The sequence below is a fragment of the Ranitomeya imitator genome, chromosome 1 (genome assembly GCF_032444005.1).
Source record: "Ranitomeya imitator isolate aRanImi1 chromosome 1, aRanImi1.pri, whole genome shotgun sequence".
NCBI classification, from domain to species: domain Eukaryota; kingdom Metazoa; phylum Chordata; class Amphibia; order Anura; family Dendrobatidae; genus Ranitomeya; species Ranitomeya imitator.
This window is the reverse complement of record NC_091282.1, coordinates 768,840,233-768,856,259: the sequence shown is the minus strand read 5'-3', so window position 1 is coordinate 768,856,259 and position 16,027 is coordinate 768,840,233. Positions and strand designations below refer to the sequence as shown.

The following is a 16,027-nucleotide window of genomic DNA, read 5'->3' as shown; positions in this document are numbered from 1 at the left end:
TGCTGCTAGTCTAGAGACTGGGGGATCCACTTCAGGTGGGTCTGTCAATTCCTTGGTATCCTTCAGCGGGAAGGGGTACCTCGCCTCCAGATATTTGCGATTAGCAAATTTTTTCTCAATTGCCTTAAAACTCTGGGTGGTTAGAGAAACCTTAGGCGGCTTCAGAGGTCCTTCAGAGGAAATCTTGTGTTCTGGGGCCTCTGGTGGCGGATCAGAAATGTCCAGCACCCGATGGATGTCCTCAACTAGCGCTGTATTGCTAGGGGGGATTGGGATCAGGGAACCCTCCGTTTCCTTGTCTCAGTCGGAGTCACAGATGCCTTCCGAACCCTGTGTATCACTGAGGCGTCCCCTGCTGGATGAGCTGGGGCAGAGGCCTTCTCTGGTCAGGGATTGCGGAGATCTGCATTGTCTGCCCCTGGAAGGGGACGGTCTAGATGACCTGGAACTACGGTGTCTCTCCCTAGAAGGGGATGACCGTGTGCTATGGGATGACTCAGATGGACTTGACCTATGGGTCCGCTTGCGTCCTGACCTAGACGTGGATGTGCCTGGGTCTTCCTGTCCCCGAGTCAAGCTCTCCCTTCGCTGGGTAACGGTCATAGCCGAGGCAGAGCCTGAAGCAATGTGGAGGTTAGGTTATCTATAGACTGCGTCATAGATTGCGACATCTGAGTGACCCATTCCGGCGTGGCATTAGACACCGAAGCATTGGCAGGGGCTTCTTGGGGCTCTGACACAGTCTGAGTGCAGTCCTGGCAGTGCGGGTACGTGCTGCAAATGGGGAGAGCGGTCCCGCAGGCTGTGCAGAATGCATAATAGCAGTCCTGCCTGGTTCTTTTGGACCTTGAGCCCAGCATAGTGCACAGAGTGCAAAAGGGCTGGCTATGCAGAGGACCTTACAGGGGTAGAGGAACCTATAGGGGAGCCTAATAGGAAATAGATTCACAGTCGAGTTAAACAACTCAGCTGTGATCTTACCCCACCAGCTTGCCCCTAGGTCCTGCGCCAAAGAACCACAGTCCTGTGCCCCCCGAAGACTGGCTGGCCTGGTCCTGCTGACCGGGAGATGCAGGGTTAATCCTCGCTGCAGTAGAAATGGCCGCCGAGGAGTAGAGGCAGGGGGAGAAAAGGGCGGAGAGCTGAGGAAAAAGGCGGCAAAGCTGTGTAAAAAGCATTAAGCTACTTACTGGTAGCGTCATTTTTCAGAGGCCCATGACAGCACTACGAGAGAGGGGTTCCGCCCTTCAGGAACAGGATGCCTACAGATACAAAAGGGCGGCACCTCTCCCATGCATCAGTTGTATTTCAGAGCCCGAGAGGACTACCGCGGTTAGTGGCACACAAATATACATTATATACAAAAATAATCCATTGCATTGTAACTAGATACCACACGTGAGATCTATATATCCTACTATATACATTATAGGAAATGCAACCCCCACGTGAATAGGGAGGGAACTAAGGGTGCTGTCATGGGCCTCCGAAAAATGCCGATACCAGCAAGTAGCTTAATGCTTTATTCGGAATCCAATGACAGCACTACGAGGGAATTACAGAGATGTAAACTACCTTAGGGAGGGACTATAGCTTGTAGCACCCTTAACCCGAAGGTGAGATCAGAGGAGAACCCCAAGTCCAACCGATGGTGCTTGAAAAAGGTGGAAGGGGACGACCACGTAGCTGCCTTACATATCTGGTCGATTGATACTCCAGATCTTTCCGCCCAGGATGTAGCCATGGCCCGGGTGGAATGTGACCTGAGATTCTGCTGAGCCGGACCTCCACCTACAGTATAAGCTAGAGAGATAGCCTCCCTAATCCACTTCGCTAGTGTGTACTTTGATACTGTAAGCCCTTTCCTAGGACCTTGGAAGGACAAAAATAATGCATTCTCTCTTCCAAGCATCAGTGACTGCGATCTATTCTAACAGGCATCTCCTGACATCAATGTATGGAGTAGCTCTTCCTTAGAATTAGAAGGATTAGGGAGAAATGACGGTAAAACTATCTCCTGTGATCTGTGAAAATGTGATGCCACTTTTGGCAAATAGGCCAGGTCCGGTTTGAGGACTACTCTATCGTGTAGAAACTCTGTATAAGCGGAAAGTCTAGAGAGCGCCTGTATGTCCCCTATCCTACGGGCAGATGTTATTGCTACTAAAAATGCTGTTTTGAGGGATAATAACTTAACTGAGGCTGAATGTAAGGGCTCAAACGGTTCCTCAGTCAAGGCTGAAAGGACTAAATTGAGATCCCAAGGCACCGACCTATTCTTGTGTATGGGTCTGGCTCTACTAGACGCTTTAATAAACCTTGATACCCAATAGTTATTAGCAATGTTACAAGAAAACAGGGCCTCTAGGGCCTGAACCGGACACCCCCGAACCCCCCCCCCCCCTTCCCCCGGATTTAAAGGCAGGATGGCAGTGGGGCTTTAAGCGGAAGGGGGGCCCTGTAAGGGGTCCCTCTGAGGCAGTATAGAGCTGGTGCTGCCGCAGAGACAGGGGCACAGGGAGCCCCGTGTCTCTATTGTGCCATGCCTGCCTGCACTCCCCCCGGCCCCGACAGGAGCCCGCAGCTGGGCTGGGGTCCCTGGATGCAGGCGCAGTGTGCTGGCCCATTGCTGGGAGCTGCAGAGTGCTGCCTGTACAGGCCCTACCTGAGGCGTCTCAACCTAATGCCCCCAGAGAGGGATTAGGGAGGGTGCTGCTATGACCTTCAGGGGGCTTCATCCTCGCCTCGACCTCAACCCAGAAACCAAAAGGAATTGGCGGAGGGGGGGGTCTCAACTTCGAACCAGCACCCGAGGGACTGGGGAAGGAGCGATATGGGGAAAAAGCCATCTCGACTTCAACCGGGCATCCCGTAATAGGGGGCCGAGGATGGAGCCATGCCGGGAGTCTCACAGGAGACCCACTTTTCTTCATCTGTAATCCGTCGGGGAAAAAACGGAGTAAAAAATCTCAGGTGTGCCTCCTATGCGACACTAAGCAAAAACTGGAGAAGGCCGACGCCGTCCAGGGGTGTATACTGCAGAGGAGGAGCCACGGTTAATCTTTTTCAGATTATGCATAGTGTCGCCTCCTAGTGGACAGCAGCATAACACCCATGGTCTTGTGTCCCCCCAATGAGGCGACAGAGTAAAATACAAAATGTTTAGCTTTGAATTGCAGAGACATGTTGTTAGTACTTTAAAGAATGAAACAACAATGAACATTTTACGCAAAAATATACCTATAAAGAGAAAAATCAGAGAAACTGAAAATTTTTAAAGTGGTCTCTTAATTTTTGCTAGAGCTGTACATAAAGGAATTCACCGGCAGTGGACAATCTAATAATGAAACTAAAGCGCTAACGACAAGAAGAACAACAGGTAAAGAACAGGACTGGAAACCACCCTATGGGACATCCGCTGGCCACGGTAAGTACCAGACATATGGCACTGACCAACACTGTAGGCCTCATACCTGTAGGAAATGAAGAACTCCCTCTCTCCAGGACAGGCTCAGGCAATACCACTCTCTCCCCATACGGCATCTGTTCCACTTTACCCACCGTGAGGTCTAGGACAGAGAGAAGAGCATAAACCGAATAGCATGAGGACCTGATGTGACAGACTGTAAAGGACGGGGAGCACTCACCTCTACCATGTGCGTAGTCTACAGTCTGCTGAATTCCAGGCAGTTTGGACCCAACAGGAAGGTTAGCAGACTGACCAGCTTGTCTTTCTTCATCCCACAATCCACTGAAAGAGTCTTCATCCCAGTGCTCTGCAGCCTCTCTCACAGATGAATCCTGAGTGGAGGCAGCAGCCCCCTCCACTTTATCCAAAGAGACTGAAGGCATCTGAATGCAAAGCACATGAACAACATTATACCTCTACATCAGATTAGGGCCAGTGAATGGATTAACCCTTGGCAGTATCTGCACAGTGCCCGCTCACCTGTAACTCCTCTGGCTGAGGAGCTGGGACAGGGTTCAGGGCATCAGATGGATTGGAGGTGCTGAAAAAATTCTTCAGATTATCCAGTTGTTCCTTCTGTTCCCTGCGTATGAGGACAACAGATTATTAGGACTTCACCCTAAATCTCTCCAGCACTCGGCTAGTGAAGGAAAACTGTAAGGTCGGCGTCACACCTAATATATCAAAATATGGTCCGTTTTTTTACGGCTGAGATATGCAGAAAATTTCCTGAACAGTGATCCGTACGCAATGCGAGGATGCAATTTGTTCTCCAAACATTATCCGTGTGTCATCCGTATGGCTTCCCTAAGCGGCTTGCAAAATGGACATATAATGGATCCATGGGCTCAAATATTCGTGAAAACAAACATTTTATAATAGAATATATTTATCTCCGTATATGCTTGAGTATAAGCCGAGATTTTCAGCCCCCAAAAAATGAGCTGAAAGTGCCCCTCTCGGCTTATACTCGAGTCATGGTCGTGGGGGAGCGACGACTGTCACCTGCTCCTGACGCGGTCCCTGCATGTCCCATGGTCTCCAACAGCTTCTTCCCCTGTTCAGCGATCACGTGGTACCGCTCATTAAAGTGATGAATATGGACTCCACTCCACTCCCATAGGGGTGGAGCCGCATATTCATTCCTGTAATGAGCGGTACCATGTGACCGCTGAACAGAGTTAGAAGCTGCCTGAGACCATCTGTCCGGGAGAAGCTGCCAGGGACCGCACCGGGAACAGGTATTTCATATTCACCTTTCCTCGTTCCACAGGCCCCCCCGTCTTCTGTGTCCTCTGCAGTGACTGTTCAGGTCAGAGGGCGCGATGACGTATTAGTGTGCGCACCGCTCTCTGCCTGAATATTCACTGCGGAGAGACAGGACGCTGAGGAGCAGCGGGCAGCGACGAGGGGTATGTCTTTTTTTTATTGCAGCAGCATTATATGTGGCACATTGTTATATGGAGCATCTATGGGGCCATAATGAACTGCATGCAGCATTATATGTGACAGTTATATGGAGCATCTTATGGGGCCATAATGAACTGTATGAAGCATTATATGTGGCACATTGTTATATGGAGCATCTTATGGGGCCATAATGAACTGTATTATTTATTATTATAGTGCTATTTATTCCATGGCGCTTTACATGTGAGGAGGGGTATACATAATAAAAACAAGTACAATAATCTTGAACAATACAAGTCACAACTGGTACAGGAGGAGAGACGACCCTGCCCGCGAGGGCTCACAATCTACAAGGGATGGGTGAGGATACAGTAAGTGAGGATAGAGCTGGTCGTGCAGTGGTTTGGTCAATCGGTGGTTACTGCAGGTTGTAGGCTTGCCGGAAGAGGTAGGTCTTCAGGTTCTTTTTGAAGGTTTCGATGGTAGGCGAGAGTCTGATATGTTGTGGTAGAGAGTTCCAGAGTAGGGGTGATGCGCGAGAGAAATCTTGTATGCGATTGTGGGTAGAGGAGATAAGAGGGAAGTAGAGAAGGAGGTCTTGTGAGGATCAGAGGTTGCATGCAGGAAAGTATCGGGAGACGAGGTCACAGATGTATGGAGGAGACGGGTTGTGGATGGCTTTGTATGTCATGGTTAGGCTTTTGTACTGGAATCTCTGGGTAATGGGGAGCCAGTGAAGGGATTGACAGAGGGGATAGGCCAGGGAATAGCGGGGGGGACAGGTAAATTAGTCAAGCAGCAGAATTTAGAATAGATTGGAGGGGTGCGAGAGTGTTAGAGGGGAGGCCACTGTATGGAGCATTATATGTGGCACAGTTATATGGAGCATCTATGTGGCCATAATGAACTGTATGGAGCATTACATGTGGCACATTGTTATATGGAGCATCTATGGGGCCATAATGAACTTTATGGAGCATTATATGTGACAGTTATATGGAGCACCTTATGGGGCCATAATCAGCATTTGTGCAGCATTATATGGGCCAAATATCCATATGGAGCATCTTATGGGGCCATAATCTGCATTTGTGCAGCATTATATGGGGCATATTTTAATATGGAGCATCTTATCGGGCCCATCATGAACTGTATGGACCATTATACAGTTATATGAAAAAGTTTGGGCACCCCTATTAATCTTAAGCTTAATGTTTTATAAAAATTGTTTGTTTGTTTTTTGCAACAGCTATTTCAGTTTCATACATCTAATAACTGTTGGACACAGTAATGTTTCTGCCTTGAAATGAGGTTTATTGTACTAACAGAAAATGTGCAATCTGCATTCAAATAAAATTTGACAGGTGCATAAGTATGGGCACCCCACTAGAAAAGTGACATTAATATTTAGTAGATCATCCTTTTGCAAAAATAACAGCCTCTAGTCGTTTCCTGTAGCTTTTAATGAGCTCCTGGATCCTGGATGAAGGTATTTTTGACCATTCCTCTTTACAAAACAATTCCAGTTCAGTTAAGTTTGATGGTCGCCGAGCATGGACAGCCCTCTTCAAATGATCCCACAGATGTTCAATGATATTCAGGTCTGGGGACTGGGATGGCAATTCCAGAACAGTGTAATTGTTCCTCTGCATGAATGCCTGAGTAGATTTGGAGCGGTGTTTTGGATCATTGTCTTGCTGAAAGATCCATCCCCTGCGTAACTTCAACTATGTCACTGATTCATGAACATTATTGTCAAGAATCTGCTGATACTGAGAGGAATCCATGCGTCCCTCAACTTTAACAAGATTCCCGATGCCGGCATTGGCCACACAGCCCCAAAGCAAGATGGAACCTCCACCAAATTTTACTGTGGGTAGCAAGTGTTTTTCTTGGAATGCTGTGTTTTTTTGGCCGCCTTGCAGAACGCCTTTTTGTATGACCAAACAACTCAATCTTGGTTTCATCAGTCCATAGGACCTTTTTCCAAAAAGAAATTGGCTTCTCCAAATGTGCTTTTGCATAGTACCTCAGCCGACTGTTTGTGGCATGCTTGCAGAAACGGCTTCTTTCGCATCACTCTCCCATACAGCTTCTCCTTGCAAAGTGCATTGTATAGTTGACCGATGCACAGTGACACCATCTGCAGCAAGTTGATGCTGCAGCTCTCTGGAGGTGGTCTGAGGATTGTCCTTGACTGATCTCACCATTCTTCTTCTCTGCCTTTCTGATGTTTTTCTTGGCCTGCCACTTCTGGCCTTAACAAGAACTGTACCTGTGTTCTTCCATTTCCTTACTATGTTCCTCACAGTGGAAATTGACAGGTTAAATCTCTGAGACAGCTTTTCGAATCCTTCCCCTGAACAACTATGTTGAATAATCTTTGTTTTCAGATCATTAGACAGTTGTTTTGAGGAGCCCATGATGCCACTCATCAGAGGAGATTCAAACAGGAGAACAACTTGCAAGTGGCCACTTTAAGTAGCTTTTCTCATGATTGCATACACCTGGCTATGAATTTCAATGCTCAATGAGGTTAGAAAACAAAAAAAAGTGCTTTAGTAAGTCAGTAAAAAGTAGGTAGGAGTATTTAAAACCAGAAAATGATAAGGGTGCCCATACTTATGCACCTGTCAAATTTTGTTTGAATGCAGAATGCACATTTTCTGTTAGTACAATAAACCTAATTTCAAGGCAGAAACATTACTGTGTCCAACAGTTATTAGATATATGAAACAAATAGCTGTTGCAAAAAAAAACAATTTTTATAAAACATTAAGCTTAAGATTAATAGGGGTGCCCAAACTTTTTCATATAACTGTATGGGGCGCCTGATTCAATATGGATATTCAAAAGCACAACCTACTGATGTCTCAATTAATTTTACTTTTATTGGTATCTATTTTTATTTTTGACATTTACCGGTAGCTGCTGCATTTTCTACCCTAGGCTTATACTTAATGACTTAAGTTTTCCCAGATTTTGTTGCAAAATTAGGGGGGGGGGGGGAATGGGGGGGGTCGGCTTATACTCAAGTACATACGGATATATAGATAGAGATATAGCTCTATCTACATACCTCTCTCTCTATCCATATCTATAATATATATTATATATGGAGATATAGAACAGAGAGATACATAGAGAGATACATATATATACATATATAGAGAGATAGATATAGATATATATATATACATATATAGAGAGATAGATATAGATATATATATACACACACACATATATATATATATATATATATATATATATATATATATATATATATATATATATATATATATATATATATATATATATATATATATATATATATATATATATATATATATATATATATATACACACATACATATTGGTCCAAGACGTCGGCAATAAAATATCAAGAGGCTCCCAGCAGACCCAGAACACAGGAGATGCTCCAACTAGGGTTGAGCGAAACGGATCGTTCATTTTCAAAAGAAAGAAAGAGTGTTTCGGTCGATCCTCGACTTTTCGCCATAATCGGCCGATTTCACTCGACTTTTGAGATAGTCGGGTTTCGCGAAACCCGGCTCGACCCTAAAAAAGTCAAGGTCGCTCAACCCTAGCTCCAACAAGCCTAACCCAGAAGGAGTGAACCAAGCTACAAAAGACCTCAACGATATAGTCTACACCATGGCCGAACTGTCTGACCTTAAAAAAGTCAACAATAAAAGGCCAAAAGAAAAACAGACCAATGGTGTTGGTTCGACAGAGAATGTAAAGCTATAAGGAAGACCCTGAGAACAGCTTCAAACAAGAAACACAGAGACCCCAACCATCTGGGTCTGAGGGATGCCTACGACACCATACATAGGCAATACAAAACCATCCTCAAGACGAAGAAACAGAGTTACATCTCCACCAAACTTAACCAACTCCAAGACGCCCTCCAGGACAACTCCTTCTGGGAACTATGGAACCACACGGACACAAAAAAACATCATCCATATGCAAAATGGCAATATCTGGCTTCAGTACTTCAGAGACCTCTACAAAGACATCCCGAAGGAAGAACCAAACCAAGAACAGAAAAACATAACGGAAAAACTAAAAGCTATGTAAGAAAAAGACATTTCCAAAACCCACTGGAAACACCAATCCAATACAGGAAATTACAGAGAGAATCTCTTTCTTCCATAAGGTGTAGAAAAGCCAGTGGCCCGGATGGAATCCCACCAGAAATGCTGAAATACAGCCCACCGGAAATACAGGCAGTGTTACCGCCACCACTGCTCCGCGTCACCGCTCCTCTGCTGCTGGACCCGGGCACATCCGCTCCCTCTCCTCTGTCGTGGTGTCACCTCCCGTTGCTGCGCGCTCCAGCTGCTCTGTCTGTGGTTCTGAGCGCGCCGGTCCTTTCCCTGCTGCAGTGCATTCCCGCCGTTCTACTTCCGGGTCTGGGCGCATCAATGCCTCTCCGTTTACCTTTTGTTTTCCCTCAGCCTTCCACCATTCCGGCATCCCAGTCCTCCAGACAGACCTCTGACTACCCGGGTCTCCCGCCTGAATCTACCCTCCAGCAGTCTCTCTTTTCTTCCTTCTTGGAGCCGTCCCTCTTGGTAATTTCACCGTGGGTAAGTGACCTCTGGGCCTGCTCCTGACGGTCCCTGTATAGGGGTCAGTTCTACTCTAGGTCCGCTCGCCCAGGGGTAGGTCTCCCCACGGTCCAGAGGGTCCATTCTAGTTTTCCTGTTCTGCCCGTTATAGTACAATCAGGCCATGGACCCCGCAAGTACCCCCTTTTCGGCCCAGAAGGAGTTGGCCCATTTGCGTGATAACCAGCAGCGCATAATGGCCTTTATGAAGGCTATGGAGTCACGCTTGACCGCTCTAAAGCTGCTGACCCTGTGAATGCCGCCCAGCTGGCTAGCCTCCAACAGGAGCTCACGCAGCAGCGAGATACTCAGACCCGCATGCTGAGTTATGTGGAGTCTATTGATGATCACCTGTTTAATTTACAGTCCGCTCCTGCTGCTTCTGCGCAAGCATCCCCTCTTGACTCCAGTCCTTCGTCCACCTCATCCTCCTCCTCGTTTGGGTAAACCTCCCAGGTACAGTGGCGATCCCAAGCTCTGCAGAGGGTTTCTGAACCAATGTCTTCTCCATTTCGAGCTTCTGCCCCAGCAGTACCCCTCGGATCGAGCCAGAGTGGCGTTTATTGTGTCTCATTTGCAGAGGGAGGCTTTAGCTTGGATTAATTCCTTGTGGGAGTGTGATGATCCCGTAGCCTCCCACTTAGAGGATTTTCTTGAGACCTTTCGTAAGGTTTTTAATGAGCCCGGACTTTTAGCTTCTACAACTGAGTCCCTCTTTAATTTACGTCAGGGATCCTTATCTGTCGGACAATATGCCATCCGTTTCCATACTTTGGCTTCGGAGCTTGGGTGGAACAATGAGGCTCTTGTAGGCGCTTTCTGGCGGGGCCTGTCTAGCCGGATCAAGGACAAGCTTGCTGGATGTGACACTCCAACTACTCTGGAGGATCTTATCTCCCTCGCTACTCGGATAGACCTCCGCTTTCAAGAGCGATCTCGTGAGTCTGCTTGGTAGAGGAAACCTAATTCTTATACATCTACTTTCCGTCAGTCCAGTAGTCCTCGTGTCCCCGTTACTACTTCTTCTACCTCTCCTACACCTGAACCCATGGAAGTAGATCGAGTAAGGATGGCAGAGCAGCGCCGAAAAGAGAGGCGTACTCAGGGTCTCTGCTTTTATTGCGGTAGTGCTGCCCACTTGCTTCGCAGTTGCCCAGACAGACCGGAAAACTCCTCCGCCTAGGACAGGTAAGAGAGGCCTCCCTAGGTGACCTTGATTCATCTCAACCTTTGACTCTGTTTTACTTGTTTCCAACCAGGGTCGTTCCTCAGAGGTCGCGTATGTGGATTCAGGCACGGCAGGTAATTTTATCAGTCTTGACGGAGGCTTCGCATTCCAGTTTTCTCTTTGGACTCCCCTCGCCTTATTGCATCGGTGGATGGAAGACCTTTACAAGAAGCAATTTCTTTAGTTACTGAAAAGGTGGAATTACAAATCGGGGCTCTTCATCATGAAAAAAAAAAAAAAAAAAAAAAAAAAAAAAAAAAAAAAATCGCTTTTTATGTTCTGCCAAATCTCACGCCTTTTTGTTCGGTCTTCCTTGGCTTCGAGTTCATGAGCCTACTCTTAATTGGCATTCAGGAGATGTGCTACGGTGGGGACCTACTTGCCATGATCAATGTCTTCGGTCTTTATGTCCAGTGTTCTCTCCTCAATCCACTTGTGTACCTGTTGGTTTGCCTTCTCCTTACTGGTCGTATGCAGACGTCTTCAACAAGAAAGAGGCTGAAAATCTTGCTCCACATCGTTCCTACGATTGTCCGATTTATCTCCTCCCCGGTTGTTCTCCACCTAGAGGAAGAATATATCCTCTCTCGGCAGTCCGAGTATATACAAGAGAATCTGGCTAAAGGAATCATACGAAAATCTTCCTCTCCTGCTGGAGCGGGATTTTTCTTTGTAAAAAAGAAGGACTCTTCTTTACGACCATGTATTGATTATTGTGGATTGAACTACATCACAGTCAAGAATAGGTATCTTCTGCCTCTTATTCCGGAGCTCTTTGATTGTTTTCCAGGTGCTCGTATTTTCACTAAGCTTGACTTGAGAGGCGCTTACAATTTAGTCCGTATTCGCTCCGGTGACTAGTGGAAGACCGCCTTTAACACCCGGGATGGACATTACGAATATTTAGTTATGCCCTTCGGCCTCTGCAATGCTCCCGCGGTTTTCCAAGAATTCGTCAACGATGTTTTCCCGAGATCTTTTCTACTCATGTGTACTGGTTTATTTGGATGACATCCTTGTTTTTTCTCCAGATCTCCCATCGCATCATAGGAGTGTTCGCAAAGTCTTGCAACGTCTGAGAGATAATCACCTGTATGCCAAGTATGAGAAATGTGTGTTCGAGCAAACCTCCTTGCCGTTCCTTGGATACATCATCTCGGGTTCTGGTCTTAAGATGGATCCCGAAAAGGTGAATGCCATTGTTAACTGGCCGTGACCCTGCGGAGTGAAAGCCATCCAATGGTTCACCGGATTTGCCAATTACTACAGGCAATTCATTCCGCATTTTTCTTCTGTAATCCATACTCTTTCTTCTCTCACCCGTAAAAGTTCCTGCTCCAAGGTATGGACTCTGGAGGCTGAGAGGTCCTTTGTATTGCTTAAAAAGTCTTTTTCCACAGCTTCGGTCTTGCATGACCCACAGGTAAACAAACCTTTCTGGAGGTAGACGCCTCTTCCACGGGTGCCGGAGCTGTGCTGTCGCAAAACAATCCTGAAGGTCGGATGGCTCCCTGCGGCTTCTTCTCTAAAGCCTTTTCGACTTCAGAACGGAACTATACCATTGGTGATCGAGAGTTGTTAGCCATCAAATTGGTTTTGGAGGAGTGGAGGTATCTACTAGAGTGATCTGTTCATCCATTTGTAATTTTCTCTGATCATAAGAATCTTGCGTACCTGCAAACTGCGCAAAAATTAAACACTCGACAAGCCAGATGGTCTCTATTTTTTGCCCGTTTCAAATTTGAGCTACGCTTTCGGCCAGGCAATAAGAACGTTAAAGCTGACGCTCTGTCTAGGTCTTTTCAGTCGTCAGATACTGTGGAGGAGCCTGCATACATCACTGATCCCTCCAAAGTCATAACCGTAGCTCCCTTACAGATGATTCGTCCTTCATCGGGTAAGACCCTGGTCTCGGACTGTGACACAGGGAGGGTGTTATCTTGGGGTCATTCTTCTAAACTATCTGATCACGCAGGATCCAAGAAGACTTTCCTCCTCATCTCTCGGGACTACTGGTGGCCTACGTTACATCAAGACGTCAAAGAATTTGTCGCATCTTGCCCCTCTTGTGCCAGGAACAAAGTACCCAGACAACTACCATTTGGAAATCTGCTTCCTCTTCCAGTTCAGTCTGCGCCTTGGCAACATATTGCCATGGATTTCATTACCGACTTACCCAGCTCTTCCGGATGTACAGTCATCCTTGTTGTGGTGGACAAGTTCTCGAAGATGGCTCACTTTATTTCGCTGCCCGGTTTACCCTAGGCTGACGAGTTGGCAAACATTTTCAGACTCCATGGCTTTCCTCTGCACATCGTGTCGGACAGAGGAGTACAATTTACTTCCCGCTTTTGGAGAGCTCTGTGCAAACTCCTAAGGGTGTCTCTGGACTTTTCTTCCACATATCACCCTCAAACCAACGGTCAAGCAGAACGAACCAGACCGTAGCCGCCTATCTGCGACACTTCACTAATGCTCATAACGACTGGGTCAATCTGCTCCCTTGGGCGGAGTTTGCCTACAATAACCACTCTAGTGAAGCCTCTGCGAGAACTCCTTTCTTCGCTGTATTCGGACAGCATCCTGGTTTGCCCCTACCAGTCTCTCCTGCCGCTGGTGTTCAAGAAGCCGACTCTTTAGCTTTAAAGTTTTCCACGATCTTGGGTGAAGTCAAAGAGATGCTAGACAAAGCATCTTTAAGAATGAAAAGACAAGCCAACAAAAAGCATTTAGATTCTCCTCCTTTCTTGCCTGGTGAGAAGGTCTGGCTTTCTTCGAGATTCATCAGACTCAAGATTCCATCCAACAAACTTGCTCCACATTTCATAGGTCCTTTCGAGATTCTGCATTCAGTCAACGATGTTGCTTACAATCTGAGATTGCCTGCCTCGCTACGTACACCCAATAACTTTCATGTCTCTCTTCTTAAACCTGCTGTATTTAACCGCTTCCATCCTTCATCTAGTACCTCTTCTCAACCAGTCAGCGCTGACAACGTCTTTGAGGTGAGGGATATTTTGGCTGTTAAAGTTCATGGAAAGGATTTTTTCTTAACAAATTTCTTGCCAGTTTACGTAGGGGGAGTTGTAAGGAGGGGGGTACTGTTACCGCCACCACTGCTCCCTGTCACCGCTCCTCTGCTGGTGTACCCAGGCATGTCAGCTCCCTCTCCTCTGTTGTGGTGTCTGCTACCGTCGCTGTGCGCTCCAGCCGCTCTGTCTCTGGGTCTGAGCGCGCCAGTCCTACTTTCCCTGCTGCAGCGTGTTCCCGGCGTTCAACTTCCGGGTCCGGGCACGTCAATGCCTCTCCGTCACTTCCGGTGCCTTGCTCTCCTGGGGGTATGCGAAGTCTGCGCAGGCGCTCTGGGTTCTCCAGAGGGTGCAGGCATATCTTCCCTGTTTCTTCTTCCTGGGATCACCAAGGTCAGTGTTCCCAGTAACCAATCCCGTCCCTGCCTCTGCTATAAGAGGCAGGCTCTCCTGCTTCCTGGTGCCCGATTGTCATAGCCTTGCTATTGCGTCTGGCCCTTTCCGTCCTAGTACGGTGTACTCTCTCCGTTAGTGTCTACGCTTACGTCTCTCCGTCCGTTCTTGTCTCCTCGGTTTCCTTTCTTGTCCCCGGTTATTCCCTTTTCTAGTTTCTAATTTTACCTTTTGTTTTCCCTCAGCCTTCCACCATTCCGGCTTCCCAGTCCTCCAGACAGACCTCTGACTACCCGGGTCTCCCGCCTGAATCTACCCTCCAGCAGTCTCTCTTTTCTTCCTTCTTGGAGCCGTCCCTCTTGGTAATTTCACTGTGGGTAAGTGACCTCTGGGCCTGCTCCTGACGGTCCCTGTATAGGGGACGGTTCTACTCTAGGTCCGCTCACCCAGGGGTAGGTCTCCCCACGGTCCAGAGGGTCCACTCTAGTTTTCCTGTTCAGCCCGTTATAGGCAGCAATGGTTAAACTGTTCAATATTGCGCTGAGTGCTGGCTACTTCCCTTGTACCTGGAATCAAGGCCTCATATCACCCATTCACACGAGTGGGGACAGGTAAATCCCTGCCAACTACAAAGGAATATGTGTCAGCAGCAACCTGGGGAAACTGTTCAATAGCATCTTCAACAAAAGGATTCTTAATTTCCTCACTGAGCATAACGTCCTCAGCAAAAGTCAAGCGGGATTCATGCCAAACCACCGCACTACCGACCACATCCTGCACAGCCCCAGAGCCACGTCTACAACACAAAGCACGGGAAGATGTACGCTTGTTTTGTGGACTTTAGAAAGGCTGTTACTGAAACTGCTGGAGAACGGAATAGGAGGAAACACCTACGATGTCATCAAAAGCTCCAACACCGAAAACGGCTGCAGCGTGTGCGGTAGAAGAACGGCTGATTTCCAGCAGAGCCGGAGTCAGACAGGACTGCACCCTAAGCCCAACGCTCTTCAACATTTACATCAATGAGTTGGCCACCGCTCTAGAATCTTCCACGGCACCAGGTCTCACACTCCATGATGCCCAGGTGAAATTCTTGCTGTATGCAGATGACCTACTGCTGCTTTCACCAACTGAGAAAGGTCTCCAAGAAAACCTGAAAATCCTGGAGAAATTCAGCTCCACATGGCCACTGCCGATCAATGCAAAGAAAACCAACATTATGGTGTTCCAGAAGAGAAAGCCAAGACCGAACCAGCACATTCCATTCATGCTAAACAACTGCGCTCTTAGGGTGCGTGTCCACTGTCTGGATTTACGGCGCTTTGGATGAAGCGGAAAACACGCTCTCCCCAAAGCGCTTCCCCCTTCTGAACGTGCGGTGATTCCGGATGTGTTCATTGCACATATCCGGAATCTCCGCACCCCACACATAGGACCCAGTGATTTACCTTGCGGCGACGGAGCGTCGCCACAAGGTAAACAGACATACTGTGATCTAAAAAGACGCGCCGCATGTCCGGAAACACAGGGCCGCCGGGTGCGTGTTCACACGCATAGTGGAGACGGGATTTCATAAAATCCCCTCCATTAAGCTGTAACATCTGGACGCTGCGGATTGAACACTGCGGTTGTACGCAGTGTTCAATCCGCAGCTAATACGGATGTAATCCGGACAGTGGACACGCACCCTTACAGAAACTGACAAATCTCACCTACCTGGGCCTAGAAATTCACCAATCAGGTAGCTTCAAACACACCATAGAGACCCTGAAGGACAAGGCCTGCAAAACCTTCTATGCCATCCGAAGGAAACTACCATCTGAAGCCGCCAGTGAGGGTCTGGCTAAAAATCGTCGATGCC

General features: G+C 47.5%; 1 protein-coding gene across 1 annotated transcript in view; it reads right to left on the bottom strand.

The window, feature by feature from the left end:
• Positions 1–16,027, bottom strand: part of YLPM1 (YLP motif containing 1) — a 102,097-nt gene that overhangs the window by 55,599 nt on the left and 30,471 nt on the right. The window contains exons 6-8 of the mRNA XM_069735736.1: positions 3,950–4,052; positions 3,648–3,852; positions 3,474–3,569 (exon numbers count right to left, since the gene is read on the bottom strand). Coding sequence (XP_069591837.1) covers positions 3,474–3,569; positions 3,648–3,852; positions 3,950–4,052 — 404 coding nt within the window. The remainder of the gene's footprint in view (positions 1–3,473; positions 3,570–3,647; positions 3,853–3,949; positions 4,053–16,027) is intronic.